The sequence below is a fragment of the Macaca thibetana genome, chromosome 3, assembly GCF_024542745.1.
Source record: "Macaca thibetana thibetana isolate TM-01 chromosome 3, ASM2454274v1, whole genome shotgun sequence".
Taxonomy (NCBI): Eukaryota; Metazoa; Chordata; class Mammalia; order Primates; family Cercopithecidae; genus Macaca; species Macaca thibetana.
The window spans coordinates 47,339,189-47,356,570 of record NC_065580.1 but is presented as its reverse complement, the minus strand read 5'-3'; the positions used below and the strand labels follow the sequence as shown (position 1 = coordinate 47,356,570).

The 17,382-nt window shown below is 40.0% G+C and overlaps 1 protein-coding gene across 6 annotated transcripts in view; it reads right to left on the bottom strand.

The window, feature by feature from the left end:
- Positions 1-17,382, bottom strand: part of DOCK4 (dedicator of cytokinesis 4) — a 475,353-nt gene that overhangs the window by 65,836 nt on the left and 392,135 nt on the right. For all 6 annotated transcript variants that reach the window (XM_050782626.1, XM_050782628.1, XM_050782623.1 and 3 more), the window contains exon 31: positions 948-1,096. In XM_050782626.1, coding sequence (XP_050638583.1) covers positions 948-1,096 — 149 coding nt within the window. The remainder of the gene's footprint in view (positions 1-947; positions 1,097-17,382) is intronic.

Below are 17,382 nucleotides of genomic sequence, written 5' to 3'. Positions count from 1 at the left end.
ATTATTATTCCTTTAAACCAAATTTCAATCAAGAGGTAAAGACAGGGGGGAAAGAAAGTGGAGTTTTCTTTCCTAAGTACAATTTTTAAATAGTCTTTCATTCATTTATCAGCTTTCTCGTAAATAAATGTGTATACCAATACAGGCGAAACACCCATGCTTTTGGCAATAGGAGGGTTGCATGTCTGCAGTCAGATTGCTTGACCAGTTGACAACCATTCCTGAGATTTGAAGGAGGCTTCTTCTGGAGAAGCATGAGGAAGTGCCAAACCCTGTGGGCACACAGGTTTGTGCCGTGACTGTGTGAACAGACAGTAGGCCTACTATCTCCAAAATGAAGGACCTGGCAGGGCAAAAGCAGTGGATTCCTTAAGAGATCTGCTTTTGTAATAACAATGCCTGTTTTCCCAAAATTGGAGCATAACTGTTAGAACCTATGTCAATGAGAAATGGTAAGCTCATTCCCTTGGAATTTCCTTTGTAAGAATTTCCACAGCTCTTTCCTTTAAATTAATTCTCAATGCTTCAAGCAAAGAGCAATAAAACATACTGTGAATCAAATGCTCAAAGCTAAGCGATTCGCCATATACAATGTGCAGACCACTGAGAGCTCAATGAGTTTAATCATTAACTCTCGATTCTTCTGCTCTGTGTCCAACTGGGTGCAAATAAAGTCTCTGCAAGTTCTTAAATACAGATCTGGGAAATCACAAAATTTTTCAGCTGAAAAGGAATCAAATGGTTTCAGGGCTTCACTGGAGGCTCAGGACAACACAGGATCTGAGAAGTATCCACGGCTGTGTGGCTTGGGAGTGGATAGGCCAGGCTGGAATCTAGGTCTGCTGGCCCAGTGTTCATTTCCCAACTCGGAGTTGAATCTGGAAGTTCACAGATGCTTCAGGAGAGCTGAAACTCTTCCAACTCTTCTGAGGAGTACTTCTGCCTACCTGTTTAAAGTTGCCACTCCGCCTCTGCTCCCAGTCCATCATATCATGAAAAATTGGAATCATGACATTCCGAAGATCTGGCTGGGGTATCAAGGTCACTTCTAGGAAGGGGCCAATCAGGGCAGGGATAAAATGAAGCTTGTGCTCTCCTAGAGTGAGAAAAATATTTGAGTTTCAATATATTCAATCTTAATATGATTTCAGAAATTAACATCATAAAATTTGTTTAAAACTATTGCTACAAATATATTCAATTATAGTTGTCTCCTCAAGCAAGAAAATAAAAGAAAATAATCCATGAGATACAATTACAAATTATATAAATAATCAGGAATTGGGGCCGGGCGCGGTGGCTCAAGCCTGTAATCCCAGCACTTTGGGAGGCCAAGACGGGCGGATCACAAGGTCAGGAGATCGAGACCATCCTGGCTAACCCGGTGAAACTCCGTCTCTACTAAAAAAAATAAAAAAAAAAAAAAAAAAACTAGCCGGGCGAGGTGGCGGGCGCCTGTAGTCCCAGCTACTCGGGAGGCTGAGGCAGGAGAATGGCATGAACCCGGGGAGGCGGAGCTTGCAGTGAGCTGAGATCCGGCCACTGCACTCCAGCCTGGGCAACAGAGCGAGACTCCGTCTCAGACAAAAAAAAATAATAATAATAATCAGGAATTGGTTATGTACCTTATTGTACAGGCATACATTAAAATTTTTATGTGATCATTTAAAGTAAGGCTGAAGAAAGATAACATAGGTGAAGTTTTTCAATATAATTAAGTGAAAAAGCAAAAAGCAAGTGCAATACAGTATGTATAGGAACATTTTTAATTAAAACACACATACACACACACACATACACACACACACATACACACACACATATATATATATATCTTAGTCTAGAGTATTATATCCCTAGTGTTAACCACAGAAGTTATCTCTGGATGGTGAGATTATGGGTGATTTTTGTATATGTAAAAAGGTGGTTAGGTGGTTCTCATCTGTATGATATAATTCTTCTTGAGTGTTTTTTTTGAGATGGAGTCTTGCTCTGTCACCCAGGCTGGAGTGCAGTGACACAAACTCAGCTCACTGCTACCTCTGCCTCCCAGGTTGAAGCAAGTCTCTGGTCTCAGCCTCCTGGGTAGCTGGGATTATAGGCACACGTCACCATGGACGGCTAATTTTTGTATTTTAGTACAGATGGGGTTTCACTATGTTGGCCAGGCTGGTCTCAAATTCCTGACCTCAGGTGATCTGTCCAGCTTGGCCTCCCAAAGTGCTAGGATTACAGCGTGAGCCACCACACCTGGCCTGTTTTTTAAAAAATAGAGATGGGGTCTCACAACGTTGCCTTGAATTCCTGGGCTCAAGCCATCTACCCGCCTTGGCCTCCCAAAGTGCTGGAATAATAGGCAATGAGCCACCGGGCTGGGCCCCTTGTATTTTTTCTTAACATAATAAATACACAACTTACATAAAAATCTAAATAGTGGTCCCCCCAAAAGAATATACACATTTTGTGAAAAGACTAAAATGTAACAATAGTGAACCCACAATGGTGTTTTACCAGGTGCTAAAAGGTATGGTATTAATAATTCAGAGGAAAGGAAGGTGGGGAATGTATGGACACAGATGGTTTCATGTAGCAGGTGAAAGTTAAGTCTATTATGCCGGTGAGTGTTAAGTCTATTATGCTAATCATCTTTGTTAAATCTCATAAGTTTCTAGTTCTATAATATGACTACCGCATGCTATGAAAAATACGTTCAAGAGCTAACCTTCAGCATCATGGCTGAAAGCACATGCTACTAAGAGCATCCACTTAGAATTTACAAGTTGGGAGGCTGAGCAGAAAGATAGCTGACTTCATGAAGGAGGGTAATTTTCCAGTGACACTGCAGATTCACAGTGCATAGGTATACTATAAATGACTTTAGAGGGTTTTTGTTGTTGTTGTTGTTGTTGTTGTTGAGACGGAGTCTCGCTCTGTCACCCAGGCTGGTGTGCAATGGCACAATCTCGGCTCATTGCAACCTCCGCCTCCCGGGCTCAAGTGATTCTCCTGCCTCAGCCTCCTGAGTAGCTAGGGTTACAGGCACGCACCACCATACCCAGCTAATTTTTGTATTTTCAGTAGAGATGGGGTTTCACCATATTGCCCAGGCTGGTCTTGAACTTCTGACCTCAGGTGATCCACCCACCTTGGCCTCCCAAAGTGCTGGGTTTACAGGCGTGAGCCACTGCACCTGGCTTAGAAGGGTTTTTTTTTTAAAGTAATGTGAATATGAAAGAATCTGGGGAGAAGCTAAAATGATGACTGAGATGAGAGCTGGGAAAACATGTGGATGTTTGTGAATTCACTGTTTTTTGGGATTGGAAGTGCCTTGGGAAACCTCCACCATCTTTGGAAGGTGGGCCCCCATCTCTGCACAATCACCTTATTTTCGGTGCTATGGGACATTAGCAAGAACATGACTAAGTCAATAGCAAGTTTTTCATATCTTGGCACAGAAAGTAACACTGACAATAGACGAACACATGAGGAAAGTGGGCACACAATGACTTCTGGACAATCAGTGAAATTGTTGAAACATTTCAAAGCTAAACCCATGTATTATTTTTTTCCTTTAGGCTAAAATATCCAGCATCAAGAAGAGTTGTTTGATTATTTCTACCCTCAAGTAGTCACTCTCTAATATATCCTCAGAGTATGAGCATTTCTATCATGATAAAACTTTCTTCCCTCTCTCGATGACACAGAAGGGTACCTGTTACTGCACATAGCTGAATATTTTAGATTTGAAGGGCCATGTTGCAATACTGCACATGCCACCAATGTGAGAGAAGAGAATTTAGAAAAACTTCCCTACAGTCTGTAAACCAGAGAGGTCATGGTATCTTCTGTCTCTACACATCAACTTTCCTCAACAAGACATTACAGCAGTCAAAGAAATGATTTGAATTTTTAAGTACTGAAATTGCTATAAACACAAAAAGAGATAAAGCAGTAGGGGTTACTTCTTTCTTGTACATGTTTTGATAAGGAACAAATTATTCATTTCATAGACAGTTTGGGAAGTTTGGGGGAATGTCAAGATCATAAAAATGTACCTTATTCTATATTGTATGTGTTTACTGTATTTCCATTTTATCAACTCATTCAGTCATTATTCATTCAGTGACTCAAGAAATAAGAATGTCTAGTGTATGTTAAACACTGTATTAGGAGAAATACTTGTAAATAGCTAAATCACAATGGGTATTTGGGCTATTGCTAAGCTAAAAATCTAATATCAAGAAAAAACAAAGGGTCGGGCACAGTGGTTCACGCCTGCAGTCCCAGAACTTTGGGAGGCCAAGGCAGGAGAACCGCTTGAGTCCAGGAGTTCAAGACCAGCCTGGGCAACATGGTGAAACCTCATCTGTACAAAAAATACAAAAAGTTAGCCAGACATGGTGTGTCACACTCAGAAGTTCAGTGTGGCAGGGGTCAGGGTTGGGTGAGGGAAGTGTTGGCAAAGAGGGTGACTTGGTTTGTAAGCTAAGCTGAGTGGAAGAGGGAGTTGGGTAGTTCAGCTGTGGGTGGTGGTGGCCGATTAGAGCTTTATTTTGTAAGAAAATAACTGGGAGAGTGTGGAAGATGGGCTGTAGTAGGGAGACAGATGCTGGAGGGCCAAGTAGGTTATCCAAGTAAATATGACAAAGACTGGTTCAAAAGCAGCAGCCATGGTAATACAGAAAAGGGGCAAGAGTATGAGTGAGAGTAAACACTGCTAAATGATATCAAATTTACAGAAGCAGAAGCCAACTTAAGACGGGAGGCAAGATCACGACTTCAGTTTGGGGCATGTTTGAGGTACTTCTAACACTGAATACTCTAGCAGCTGTCAAAGAGCCTGGTCTGGGGCTCAGGACAGAGGCCTGGGCTGGAGATGTACTATTTCAGAACTCTCAGTGATAAACAGGGTGAATGAAATCACATGGGGAAAACCTATGGCAAAATATAAAAGGAACACTTTGGAACACGACAGCCTGGGCACACATGTGCTGGGACAAGAGAGGAGCCGACTGAAGAGACATGGTGTGGGTTAGGGAAGGGGAAGTGGGAAAGAGGCAATGGGAAATGATAGAGAAGAGAAGGTTTTCAGAAGCAAAGAGGGGCAAAGTTGTCAAATGCAGTGACTCCTTAATAACATCTGGTACTTGTAAGCACTCCCTATGGCAGGCACTGCTCTGGGTGCTTTACATGTGTAATTTCATTTGCTCCCTACAACAACTCCAGTTGGTAGGAACTATCAACCTCCCACTTACAGAGAAGGCAGCTAAAATCCTGGGAAGTTAGGCAACTTGCCCAAAGTCACCCAGCTAGCTGGCTCTACAATGAATTCTTAATCACTATCCTAGGGATGGGACTCACTACAGGCCTTTAGATGTGTCAGAAGAGTAATGCAAGTGAAAACCTGATTACAATGAATTACAAAGTAAAAAGAGAGAGAGACAAGGTAAGCTGGCAAGGATTGCCAATTTCTTCTCTTAAAGTTGTCTGAGAGTAAATGCAAGAAAGCTAATTAGGAACTTGAGGCATGGAAATGAAGAGGGATTTTTTTTGTCTTTCTGATGGGAGAGTGCAATCACATGTGTCATTTGTCCCACATTAATCCATCATTCCATGTGGTTGGGATGGGGTTGGGGAGTCCTCACTCTACTGCCCCAGCCTCAAGAGTAGGCATATAACCTGGGCCTTGCCAAAAAGCTAGCTTCAGCTGGGTTCAGTGGCACTCCTGGTAGCTACTCAGAGGCTAAGGCAGGAGGATCATGGAAGCCCAGAATGAAGTACAGCTGAGAAACATAAGGACTTCTTTAAACAAACAAACAAAACCCAGCTTCATCCCTGGCCCCAGGGACTGGTTCATGATAGGCACATCACCCAGCAGGAACAATCTGTGGTTCTGTGCGACATTCTAAAAGGAACTTGGAAAAGAGGAAATAGGCTCGAAGCTGATGGAAGCCATTTTCCCACAGAGTGGAGAAAGCCTGAGAGTACACAGAGGTTAAAGTCCACACGCAGAACAAAGGAGAGCTGGGAAACAGCCAGCTCTGATGTGTGTCCTCTTGAAAATTGTCATGCCTGAAGCCAGATCCACCTATGGGCTTCCTAGCTCCCAGAGACAATGTATTTCTTTAACATGAATTTGGTGTTTTGATCTTTGACTTTGTCACATGTAATCAACGGAGCTCTGCTATACTAGTTAGAATGTAAGCACCAGTACCCTCTGTCAAAGGCCCTCTGAACAGGGTCCTGCCTACCCTCTGCAGACCAATATGGTGATAAGGAGGAGATGGGAAGCTCTGTGCTAAGACCTTCATAAGCCTGAATTTCCTTGGAATTTCCATCCTCCTGGAAAAGGTACCTTTGACAGAGGCCACTGGTCTGAACAACCTTCTATCTTGAAAATACCTAGACGGCTATGCATCAACTTCTCAACCACAGTCTGTGATGCTGTCCCAAGGCCGTCTCAGATATCCGCCTCCACTAGGAACTGGATATCCTTGCCTTTAGCCTGTATCCTGAGTGCCCTAGGGGACCAAGGTCCTCATGATCTCCACTGGCAAGATGCTCACCCCCCCTTTAGCTGCACCCTGGGGCATCTGGGATGTCCCCCATTCTTGGGAATGGGTGCTCCCCAGAGACCTTACACCATCAGAGAGTGCCTCTCTATCACAGGAGGCAGGCTGATTTTACCTTGGGTTGAGTGTCAGTGTGAGTTACAGTGATCAAAATGCTTTGGGCATCTAGGCAGAAATACAGCTCCAAACACAATCCTCAGACCTGTGCCCATTTGAAAGTCCCTTTATATCACCAAAGTCATGTAGTTCTTTCCTCTCTCTCAAGGTTTCAACAAACGTAACTTAATTGTTTCTCACTAATGCATGACACATTGCTAGTTCTTTGCAGTACACTGAAGCTTTGCAACTTTTCCTTTTTACATTTTTCTACTGCTACTTCTCTGAACAGGAAAGTTCTTCCTTCAGCAGTTGGCAGTAAGATATCTTCTGTAGCCAAATGTTAGTCTCAATATTTTCCCATCAGCAAAAAGATGGCCATTTGGTTTCTACGTTCTTTTAAGGCACCTATAGTGTTTTCTATTAAAATGGTACTTAATTAGTAGGGGATTTTAAGTTCGTAAGTTAACGGAACCATTTTTTTTAAAGGTAAGTGCTTTAGCATGGGCCACAATAGCAGGCAATCTAGCACATTTCCTCTGTTAAAGAAGCCTTGCCCAAAGGCAACACAGTCTCTCCAAGATCCATTTTTTAGAAGGCCAGCCAAACCACAAATAAAGGAAGTCAAAGGGGAATCACACAAGGTGGACGAGCTAAGGTTGCGTGGGTAAGCATGGTTAGTCCCATCCGTCACTTAGTTCATCCAGTTCCATGACTTGCAGGACCATGCCTTCAACCATGGGCGACAGATTTAACATGGTGCCAAGATCCAAAAACCAGAAAGGGAAAACAGTCGGAGAATTCTCCCTGTCTTCTCCTCCACCCTGGGTCATACAGAAAGGAAGACGACTAAAAAAATGCTTTTATTCTCACTTCTTTTTCTAAATGGGTAATAAATTATCTTCAGCTTACACCCCTCTGAAGTGCACTCTAAAACACCAGAACTTCCTTAATCTTAGAACTTTAAAGAGAAAAGCAACTCATTTTCTTTTGCACAAGGACATGGCATTTTTACCAAACCTTTGCAACCCAGCTCTTTTAGCAATCTTATCAGGTAGGGCCAGGGAAAAAGTTCCCCAAAATTAAAAAAGCAACTTCCAGGGGAACCATCTAAAAATCCCCCTTATTTGGGGCCCCTTTAAGTTCCCTTCTTATTACAGAGCCTTAGGCAAATAAAGGAAAACTTAGGCTGATTTTCCAAAGACCCTAATAGGTATACAGAAGTTTTCCAAAATTTAACTCAAGTATTTCACCTCACAAGGAAGGATGTTATACTGCTCCTAAACCGGAACCTAATGGTAGCTAAAAAGCAAGCAGCTCAGTTTCAGAGGTGAGCAATATATTTCCCATAATACCACAAAAGGGAAGAAAACAAACAAGGAAAGCAAAAAAAATTGTAGAAATACCATTCCCAATTGGGAGGGAAGCAGTTCCAGTAAACACTTCTGATTGAAATCCCAACAACTCAGGAAATAAATGAAAACCAGGGCCAAACCTCTTAATTACTCTAAACTGTCTATAATAGACCACAAGACAGGTAAGAATCCTGTAGCCTTTATGAAAAGGCTGAGAAAGGCACTAATAGAATACAACTCCTTAACCCCAATTCAGTCAAGGGATGGCTCGTTCTAAAAAACAAGTTTATTACACAGGCAGCTGCCAATATTAAAAGGAAACTACAAAAGCAAGCTATGGGACCAAACAGCACCTTAGAAAGCCTCCTAACAGTGGCTAATTTGGTCTTTTATAATAGGGACCAGAAGGAGGCTCAAAGGAAAAAGAAAAAGCTCAGGAGAAGGACAAAGGCTCTAGCAGCAGCTTTGCAGGCTTGCAAAGTCCAGGATCCCCGAAGTGCATCTGCTAGCTGCTATTAGTGTGGCAGGCCAGGGCATTTTAAAAAGGAATGCCCAGGCAGCAAGAAAAAGCCATCTCAACCCTGTCCAGCCTGTGGCGGAGACCACTGGAGACAGAACTGCCCCCAGAGGTGGAGGTCACTGGGTTCAGGACCAGTCTCACAGATGGTCAAGCCCTGGCTCCAGCGGCTCAAACTGCCATTATAGCATGAGAGCTCTGAGTAATTCTGAAAATTAAAGCAAGGAAAGTGAACCTCCTTCTAAACATTAAAGCCAGTCTCTTTCTTTTCTCCTCTCTAAACCAGGCCTCCCCTCTTTCCATAGCAAGACCATAAGGGGTATCTCAGGAAAAACTCTAATCCAATATTTTTCTCAATCTTAGTTGCAGTTAGGAGGACCTATTACACACACATGCTTCCAAGCCATTGTCATAATAGCTCTACTAGTCAAAAAAGCCTCCAATTTAACCCTAGAAAATTATTTAACTGTTTATACCCCACATAATGTGGCAGAATTACTGTCCTCTAGGGAAAACTCTTAGCTAACAGCCAGTAAAACAAGAAATACATAAGGCAGGATAAGCAGTAGTCACTCTAAATAATGTCTCTCCCCAGGCACAGTGCTCAATTCACTAAGCTGATAGTTCTTACAAGAGCACTTGAATTAAGCAAAGGAAAGGTAGCTAACATTTATACTAACTCCAAGTATGCTTTCCTAATTTTCCATGCTCATGTTGCCATTTGAAAGGAAAGATATCCGCTTACCACTAATGACTCTCCTATAAAATATCACCAGAAAATCAATAGGTTATTATCCTCAGTTTTTCTTCCACAAGAAATAGCAAGAATGCATTGTAGGGGACATCAAAAAGAAACAAGTGAAGTAGCCAAAGGAAATCAATTGACTAATCAATCAGGTAGCTAGGTCAAAGGCAAGGAAGCCTCAAGGCATCAACATGCTTCAAACCTCTTCTAATCTAGGAAGGCTCCATAAAAGAAATTAAACTTCAGTATTCCTTATAGAAATAAAATAGGCCACTTCTCAAGGGCATACTTTCCAGCCCTCAGAATTGCTATGGTCAAATAATGGCAAACTCCATTTGCCAGCCTCCAGCCAATGGAAAGTTCTTAAAATCCTTCACCAAGCTTTTCACTTGGGAAAGGATAAAACTTATTAATGTGCTCAGATATTGTTTTCAGGCAGAAAACCTCTAAATTGGTTAAGCATGTAACCTCTCTATTACTTCCAACAAAAATTGACACAACTAGCAGAAGCCCAACCCCAGAAAATAGAGCCATCTTTATTCAACCCAGGACATTTAGTATTAGCAAAAACTCTCATCTCTCTTTCCTTCCATAAGCCAAGCTGGAAAGGGCCCTACGCTGTTCTTCTTTCAATCCCTTTGGCAATAAAAGTTACAGAAATCAACTTCTGGATACATCACACTCAAGTCAAAGCCTAAAAAGCTAAGGGAGCAACCCCTGACAGCCCAGAGGAACGTCCTAAATATCAGTGTGAAGAAATAGAAAATCTTAAGCTAAAACTCATAAAAAAAAATAAGTAACTACGTAAGGGCTATTCATCTTAATCCCACTCCTACCTAACCTTTCCTCTCAAAGTTCACCACCAAATATTAAAACTTCTTTTTAACTCATATTTGCAAACAAATTTTAATTATACATGGGATTGCATTTGTAACTTTATAAATCTACGAAGGAGATTATATCTTGGCAAGTAAAGAAATAATTTTAAATGGAAATTATTTACTATGCCACTCTTGTGGGAACTGTTATCATCCTGCTACTATTTGCACTAAAACTATACACTGTGTCACCCACAATGTGGAATTCTGGTTGAAAAATTCTAATTGCTGTAATATTTTGCCTGATTATCATCCTTATAACAGGATTAATAATTGCAGGAAAGATTTACTCAAGGTTGTTTTGCTTATAGCAAAAGTAATAGGAATAAAAAGTAAGTATAGAAGTTTTACTATCACTAAGTTTAATAGGCCTTTTTACTAAAGGTTGATAATACAATACACTTTAAGCTAGGAAAAGAAGGTTATTAAAAAAAGATTTTATGCAAGGAAAGATTTTTATGGTAAATACAGTCCTAAAAAAAAATACAACTGGTTATCTGAAAGAAGGATGTTTAGAACAAGTCAGAAAGTTTAAGTATGTTGTAGAGTTTGTGGAAGTTATTAAAAAATTAATAAAGAAAAGAAATGGTCAAATTAATGCTAAAATTATTTTAGCCACCCAATAACATATCTCTCCCAATCATATTGCAAGGTACAAAAATAGCCTAAGCCTAAAATTACTCTCTAACGGCAAGTCAAGGGGCAAATACATGCTTTTCCTCAAGAAAAATGTTCCTTTTATATTAATGTTTCTGGTAATGTTCAGCACATCTAGTAAAGGCAAAACGGTATTGCAATCCATTGGTGTAACAAACAGGTGTCAAACTCTACTGTCAGTTATGGTCTATAGGACCCCCACTAATGGTGGTAATCTTAATGCTCATATTCTAACCCTGTATTTTAAATCTTCTTGTACAATTTATCTTTTTTTTGCCTAAAGGTAACCAAACTCCAAACAGTGCTGCAAACAAAGCCAAACATAGACACGCTATTCTTCCAAAAACCCTTAAATCAACCTCAGGAGAAGGCCCAACTCCTGTTCCCCCACACGGCACCCCTTTTCAACAGGAAGTAGCCAGAAAGAATCGGCATCCAACATCCCCTAATAGCAGTTAGGTTTACTTCTCTTTAAAGGGGGAATAACACAGTAGTTATTAAGAAATAACTTTTAGGCAGATAGCAGGGGTAAAGGTTCTCAGTGAAAATTTTCCTGCAATAAAAAGCAACTGCCCGAAACATTTCTTCTCTAACAGAAAAGGCAGCTGAAGAGCCAGGCTGGCAAACTCCAATATGCGAATACCAGCGATCAAAAACTAGGTCCATCTGACATGGCCAATATGGCAATTCCTGCTTTCTCCTTGTCACCACCTGTGCCAAGTGTCATGGCCACCTCCGGATAACACCACGTGTTCAGAACATCATGGTGACCCACATTTGCATATTAAAGGACTAAGGTGGGAGGGCCAGGTTTTTTTCGGGCTATGTAAATGACACACCTGGTCAAACCAATCCCCTGGGCCCATGCAAATCAAACATCACCTCTTCCAGCCTCTGATATAACTGACCATTTTTCCGCTGCTCACGCAGTCTTTGTTTCAAGCCCCCCCACCTCTGTCTCTGTAGAAGGGAGCTGTTTTCTTCTTTCTTGCCTATTAAACTTTTCGCTCCTTAAAACCACTCCACGTGTGTGTGTGTCCTTTTACCTAAATCAGTGGAAGACCAAAAACCCTGGTGTTCTTCCATTCATCAGAGCCGTATCATCACTATCTCTAAATTACTTATTCATATCCATTACGTGTGAGGAAGAAACGTGGCTCATAACTCCTTTTGCATTCCTACCTTTATTTTTGACCTAGATATTCCTTTGTCTTTCCCAAAGGACTGCTTAGTTTTCATCAGAGCAGGAACACCTCAAAAGAAACTTTTTTATTAATCTAATTGTATGTTTACTGCCCAATAGAATCCATTTTTTTTTTTTTTTTTTTTTTAAGACAGAGTCTTGCTCTTTTGCCCAGGCTGGAGTGCAGTGGCGCGATCTCAGCTCACTGCAAGCTCCGCCTCCTGGGTTCATGCCATTCTCCTGCCTCAGCTTCCTGAGTAGCTGGGACTACAGGCGCCCACCACCACACCTGGCTAATTTTTTTTTCTTTTTTCTTTTGTATTTTTAGTAGAGATGGGGTTTCACCATGTTAGCCAAGATGGTCTTGATCTCCTGACCTTGTGATCTGCCCGCCTTGGCCTCCCAAAGTGCTGGGATTACAGACATGAGCCACCGTGCCCAGCCAGAATAAATACTATCAAGACTGACAAACTCACTGAAATATAAATTCATAGCTCTCCCTATATTTTCCTCATTCTATCAACATACACAATTCCAGCCAGTAACTAGCAGCTAGCATTTGCAATTCCTTCCCTCAGTTATTTTTGTCAGGGTAGAAAACCCATGCAACCTGAACTCAATCACTCTTATTGTCATTTTAAAAAGCCTAAACCCACTAAACAGCTTATCAAGATGTTCTGGAAATTGAGTGGGGGGAAAGAAAAAAGGGGGAAGAAAATTTCTGTTAGGGCAAAGGCTCACAAATTCTGAGATTCACAGGTCTTGCATTTGTTCCACAACCCTGCTCCAGGAGATGGCTGCTGGGGCTCAAAGCCCAGTCACAGAGGCTGCACCCCAGCAGAGCCCCAGCTATGCTCTCTCTGCTGCCTTGACTCTGTCTAATAAACCTTTGCACAGCTTTTGGGTGTGTGTGAAAAAAGAAGGATGGAAGAGAGAGGGAATACAAAATGAAACTGAATTTCCTGCCAGCCCAAGTAGTTCTCCCATGCCTGAGTTTGTAGATGAGATTCAGAGCTTCTATGTTACTATCTTGGTCTTTAGTCTTTCCAGAGCCTGGCATCCCTTGGCCTCTCTAATGAAGACCATATTAGCATGCACTTGCTTGAGTACTTTTGAATCTCATCAAAAAAATCTCTTCCACTTATGATATTTTACAAACAAATCTTCTTCTTTAAATTTTTTTAATATGAAAAATTTCAAATGCACACAAAATCACAGAAAATAGTAAAAAAAAAAAAAAAAAAAATTAAAAAAAAAATAAAACTCCATACATCCATCACCTAGCTTCAATAATTATCAAGACTCTTGTCCTTCCCATTTTACCTAATACCTCAACTATTTCTTTTTCTAGAGTACTTTAAAGCAGGCCTGAGACATTGTATCAGTCTACTTGTACACACATCAGTAAGCATCTTTAACAGATAGGACATTTTACAAATATAGAATTAGAATGCCTTTATCACACCTAACAAAGACAAATAATAATTCCTTAAATTAATTTAAAACCCAGCCTATATTAAAATTTCCTCTGATGGTCTTAAAACATGTCATGTATAGCTGGTTTCTTTCAATCACAATTCAAAGTCCATATACTACATTCTGTAGCCTGATTTTTCCATTGACAGTAAGGTCAGAGAAGCCACACCTACATTTAAGTCACTGTGCAGGAATGCATGAGAATAGCTTATTTGCTGAAAACATACTTTGGGAACACGGAATCTGCAAACCTGAACAGGCTCTCCAACCACAGAAAATTTAATTCCTGCAGAACCAGCAAAGCAATTTTGAGCTATGTACAGCAACAGCAAAATAAACTTCATTTAAATGACTTCTTTTTAAACCATAGATTTAGTATACTTTCTCTATCTCTAATTGTCGGCCACATGGTCTTATTTTGAAGTATTTAGGGCACCTGCTACTTGGGCTGCTGGAGTTTTATATTTAAGCACACAGAACAGCCTGCTAGGGAAGTACTGATTTTTTTTTTCCTACAGCAGTTACAAGACGCTATGTTTGCAAATGTGGAACAAAGAGCTCACTTTATATTTAGTAAGAATGTTAGTTCATCTAAAAATAGAAAGAAAAACTTAACCTTGAAGAAAGATAAAAGCCAATGCTGGAACACAGTAGTAAAGACTAATCTTTTTCTCTGTTCTTGCAAGTAGGGGTAGAGATGGGTAAAGTTTCGGGGGAAAATATATGCCTTCCTCCACCACGGCTCTTGACAGAACATTTTTTAGTCCTTCAACTTAGAAAATGAAAACGCTGAGGAATACCATATTTAAGAAAAGGTGTTTACTTATCACTAGCTGGCTTTGATGCTCCAAAAATACATTATTTGACCAAAACTGCAAATGAGATACCACCTCATACCCATGAGGATGACTCCTGTCAAAAAACCAGGAAATAACAAATGCTGGAGAGAAAATGGAGAAACTAGAATGTGTGTGCTCCGTTGGTGAGAATGTAAAATGTTACAGCAGCTGTGGAGAACAGCTCCTCAAAAAATTAACAATAGAATTACCATATGATCCAGCAATTCCACTTCTGGCTATATACCGAAAAGAACTGAAAGCCAGATCTCAGAGATATTTTATATGCCCACGTTCATAGCAGCACTATTCACAACAGACAAAAGGCAGAAGCAACCCAAATGTCCACTGAGGAATGAATGAATAAAGCAAATGTGGTATATGCATACAATAGAATATTATTCGGCCTTAAAAAGGAAAATTTTGATACATTACAACATGAATGAATCTTGAGGACAATCTGTTAAGCAAAATAAGCCAGTTACAAAAAGATAAATTCTGTATGATTCCACTTATGTGAAGTACCTACAGTAGTTAAATTCATAGAGACAGAAAGTAGAATGTTAGTACCAGGGGCTGGGGAGACAGGGGAATGAGAAGTTATTGTTTATTGGGTATAGAATTTCAGCTTTACAAGATGAAAAGAGTTCTAGAGATGGATGGTGGTGATGGTTGCATTGAAGTATGAATATACTTAGTATCACTGAGCTGTGCCCTGTGTAGTTAGAATGTACATTTATTTTTATTTATTTTTATTTTTTTTGAGACGGAGTCTTGCTCTGTCCCCCATGCTGGAGTGCAATGGCACAATCCTGGCTCAATGCAACCTCTGCCTTCCAGATTCAAGCGATTCTCCTGCCTCAGCCTCCCGAGTAGCTAGGATTACAGGCATATGCTACCATACCCAGCTAATTTTTATATTTTTATATTTTTAGCAGAGATGGGTTTTTGCCATGTTTGCCAGGCTGGTCTCGAACTCCTGACCTCATGTGATCCACCCACCTCACCCTCCCAAAATGCTGGGATTACAGGTGTAAGCCACTGCACCCAGCCAAGATGTACATGTTTTGTGTATTTTACCACAATTAAAAAATACTTTAAAACTAAATATTAATTATATGAGCAGGATGATGTGTTCAGTGCTCTGTATGCACTGGAGACAGGCAGCATGACTTAAGGTTCCTGGCAAGAGCTTAAAGCCTTTCTGTCCCCAGGATCCACTGCTGTCTCACAAGGGAAGAAGAGAAGCCCTGCCTCGTTGACCTGTGGAGGACTATTTGTTGTCTTTAGACAACAAAACCTTTTGATTTTATTTCTATGTTCCCAACAGACTTCATAGAACTAGGGCTGAAGCACAAACTAGCAGAGCCATGGATTCATTCTGGTAGACGTAAAAATGGGTGCTCATGGCTCTGCTTGCAAAAACTCCAAGACTGAGGGGACAGCAGAAGAGAAGTTAGAACTCGCTTCCTCCAGTTGTGTGAACTAAATATACTAAAGGATCCAAATATTTACTTATTCAGAACAAAGGTTAAACTGTCTTTATGTAAATAATCATTATAAAAGCACATTTAATACTACAGATAAGTTGTTACATAATTTTAGAATTATAAAATATGTCAAGCACACACAACTAAATGTCTATTAGTCAGATGATTTATGGTTAAAAATAACACTAAACGTAAGCAGTTCTAGGTCTCAGAGGGTTGAAAAATTGCTCACAGGTTGCTAAGGGATATAATGATCAGATTTTAAAATCCTACAGCTTTAAGTTTAAAAGCAGACAAGTCACTGAATTACATGTGTCTTTCCCCTCCCTGTCCTCAGTAGAATGGAAAAAAACAACATGTTTCCAGCATATGGAAGAATTTCAACACTTCAGAGGTAAACATCAATGACCAAATCTGATTTAAAAGTATTATCCAGTAAAATGTGTATTTCTAAATTAGACCAACTACATAGTTTCAAGTGGATAAAAGTACATTAAGTGACCTTGGGCATTTCCTCCCTTCATCTTATTTTCTAAAAGTTAGTACATTTTGTATCTATTAAAAATATTGAGGATCTTGATATATGAAATCATAAAAGCTTACTAGCTTTACTAAAACATGATGATGTTGTCTTTGTCAGGCTTTCTCATAGTTCCAACTAAACTGGACAAAATTTTAAAATATAAGATTTTAAAACTAAGATTTTAATAGGTGTGGACCATTTTTTCTTACGTCCTCCAAAATACTTGCATATATCCAGTGCTTCATAAACTTAGTCAAATTGAATTTATTGGACTGTTACATTAAAACATAGAAAGTTTATAATTACCTGAATAAATTCACTTATAGTATTCAAATTCTCAACATGACATATTTATAAGTAAACCAAATGATAACTAATGTATTTTGATATTCCTAAGTAACAAGCTGATGTAAGGCCTATAAGGGGTATCCACATATCACTCTGAATACTTATTCTTCTCCTCATTTTATAAAAATATATATTGGAAGGGAGGCTTTAACATTTCCGAATATTTTCCAATTCTAGCTATTGCACAACAGCAACAAACCTTAAAATTCACCTAATATTTGGGAAGTCTTTAAAAGTCTAGACACAACTCTTGGGAAATAATGCAGTAACCAAGGAATGAAATGAAAATTTACACTGACCCTACGCTTGAACCATGTCATGCTGGGAATCTGTAAGTTGAGTATAAAGGAGGAGCCTTTCTAAAAGAGTCTTAAGATTGTGCTAGAGCTAAGTCTTTAGGGCTGTAACAACAAAGAAAGAGGATAAACTAAAGCAGTGCTTTTCAGTTTTTAGCTAAGTACATAAGAATCACTTGGAGAACTTGCTAAAACAGACTGCTGTGCCCCAATTCCAGAGATGGTGTTTCAGTAGGTCTAAGGTGGAGTGAGAGATTTTGCATTTCTTACAAGCTTCTAAGGATGCTGATGCTACATTATAACAAAATACTGCATTATAGAGATTGATATGCTCCAGAAATTTTCCATATTCTCTAGATCTCTGAGAAAAACAGAGAAGTAATTTAACATAAAAACCAGGGAGGCAGAAA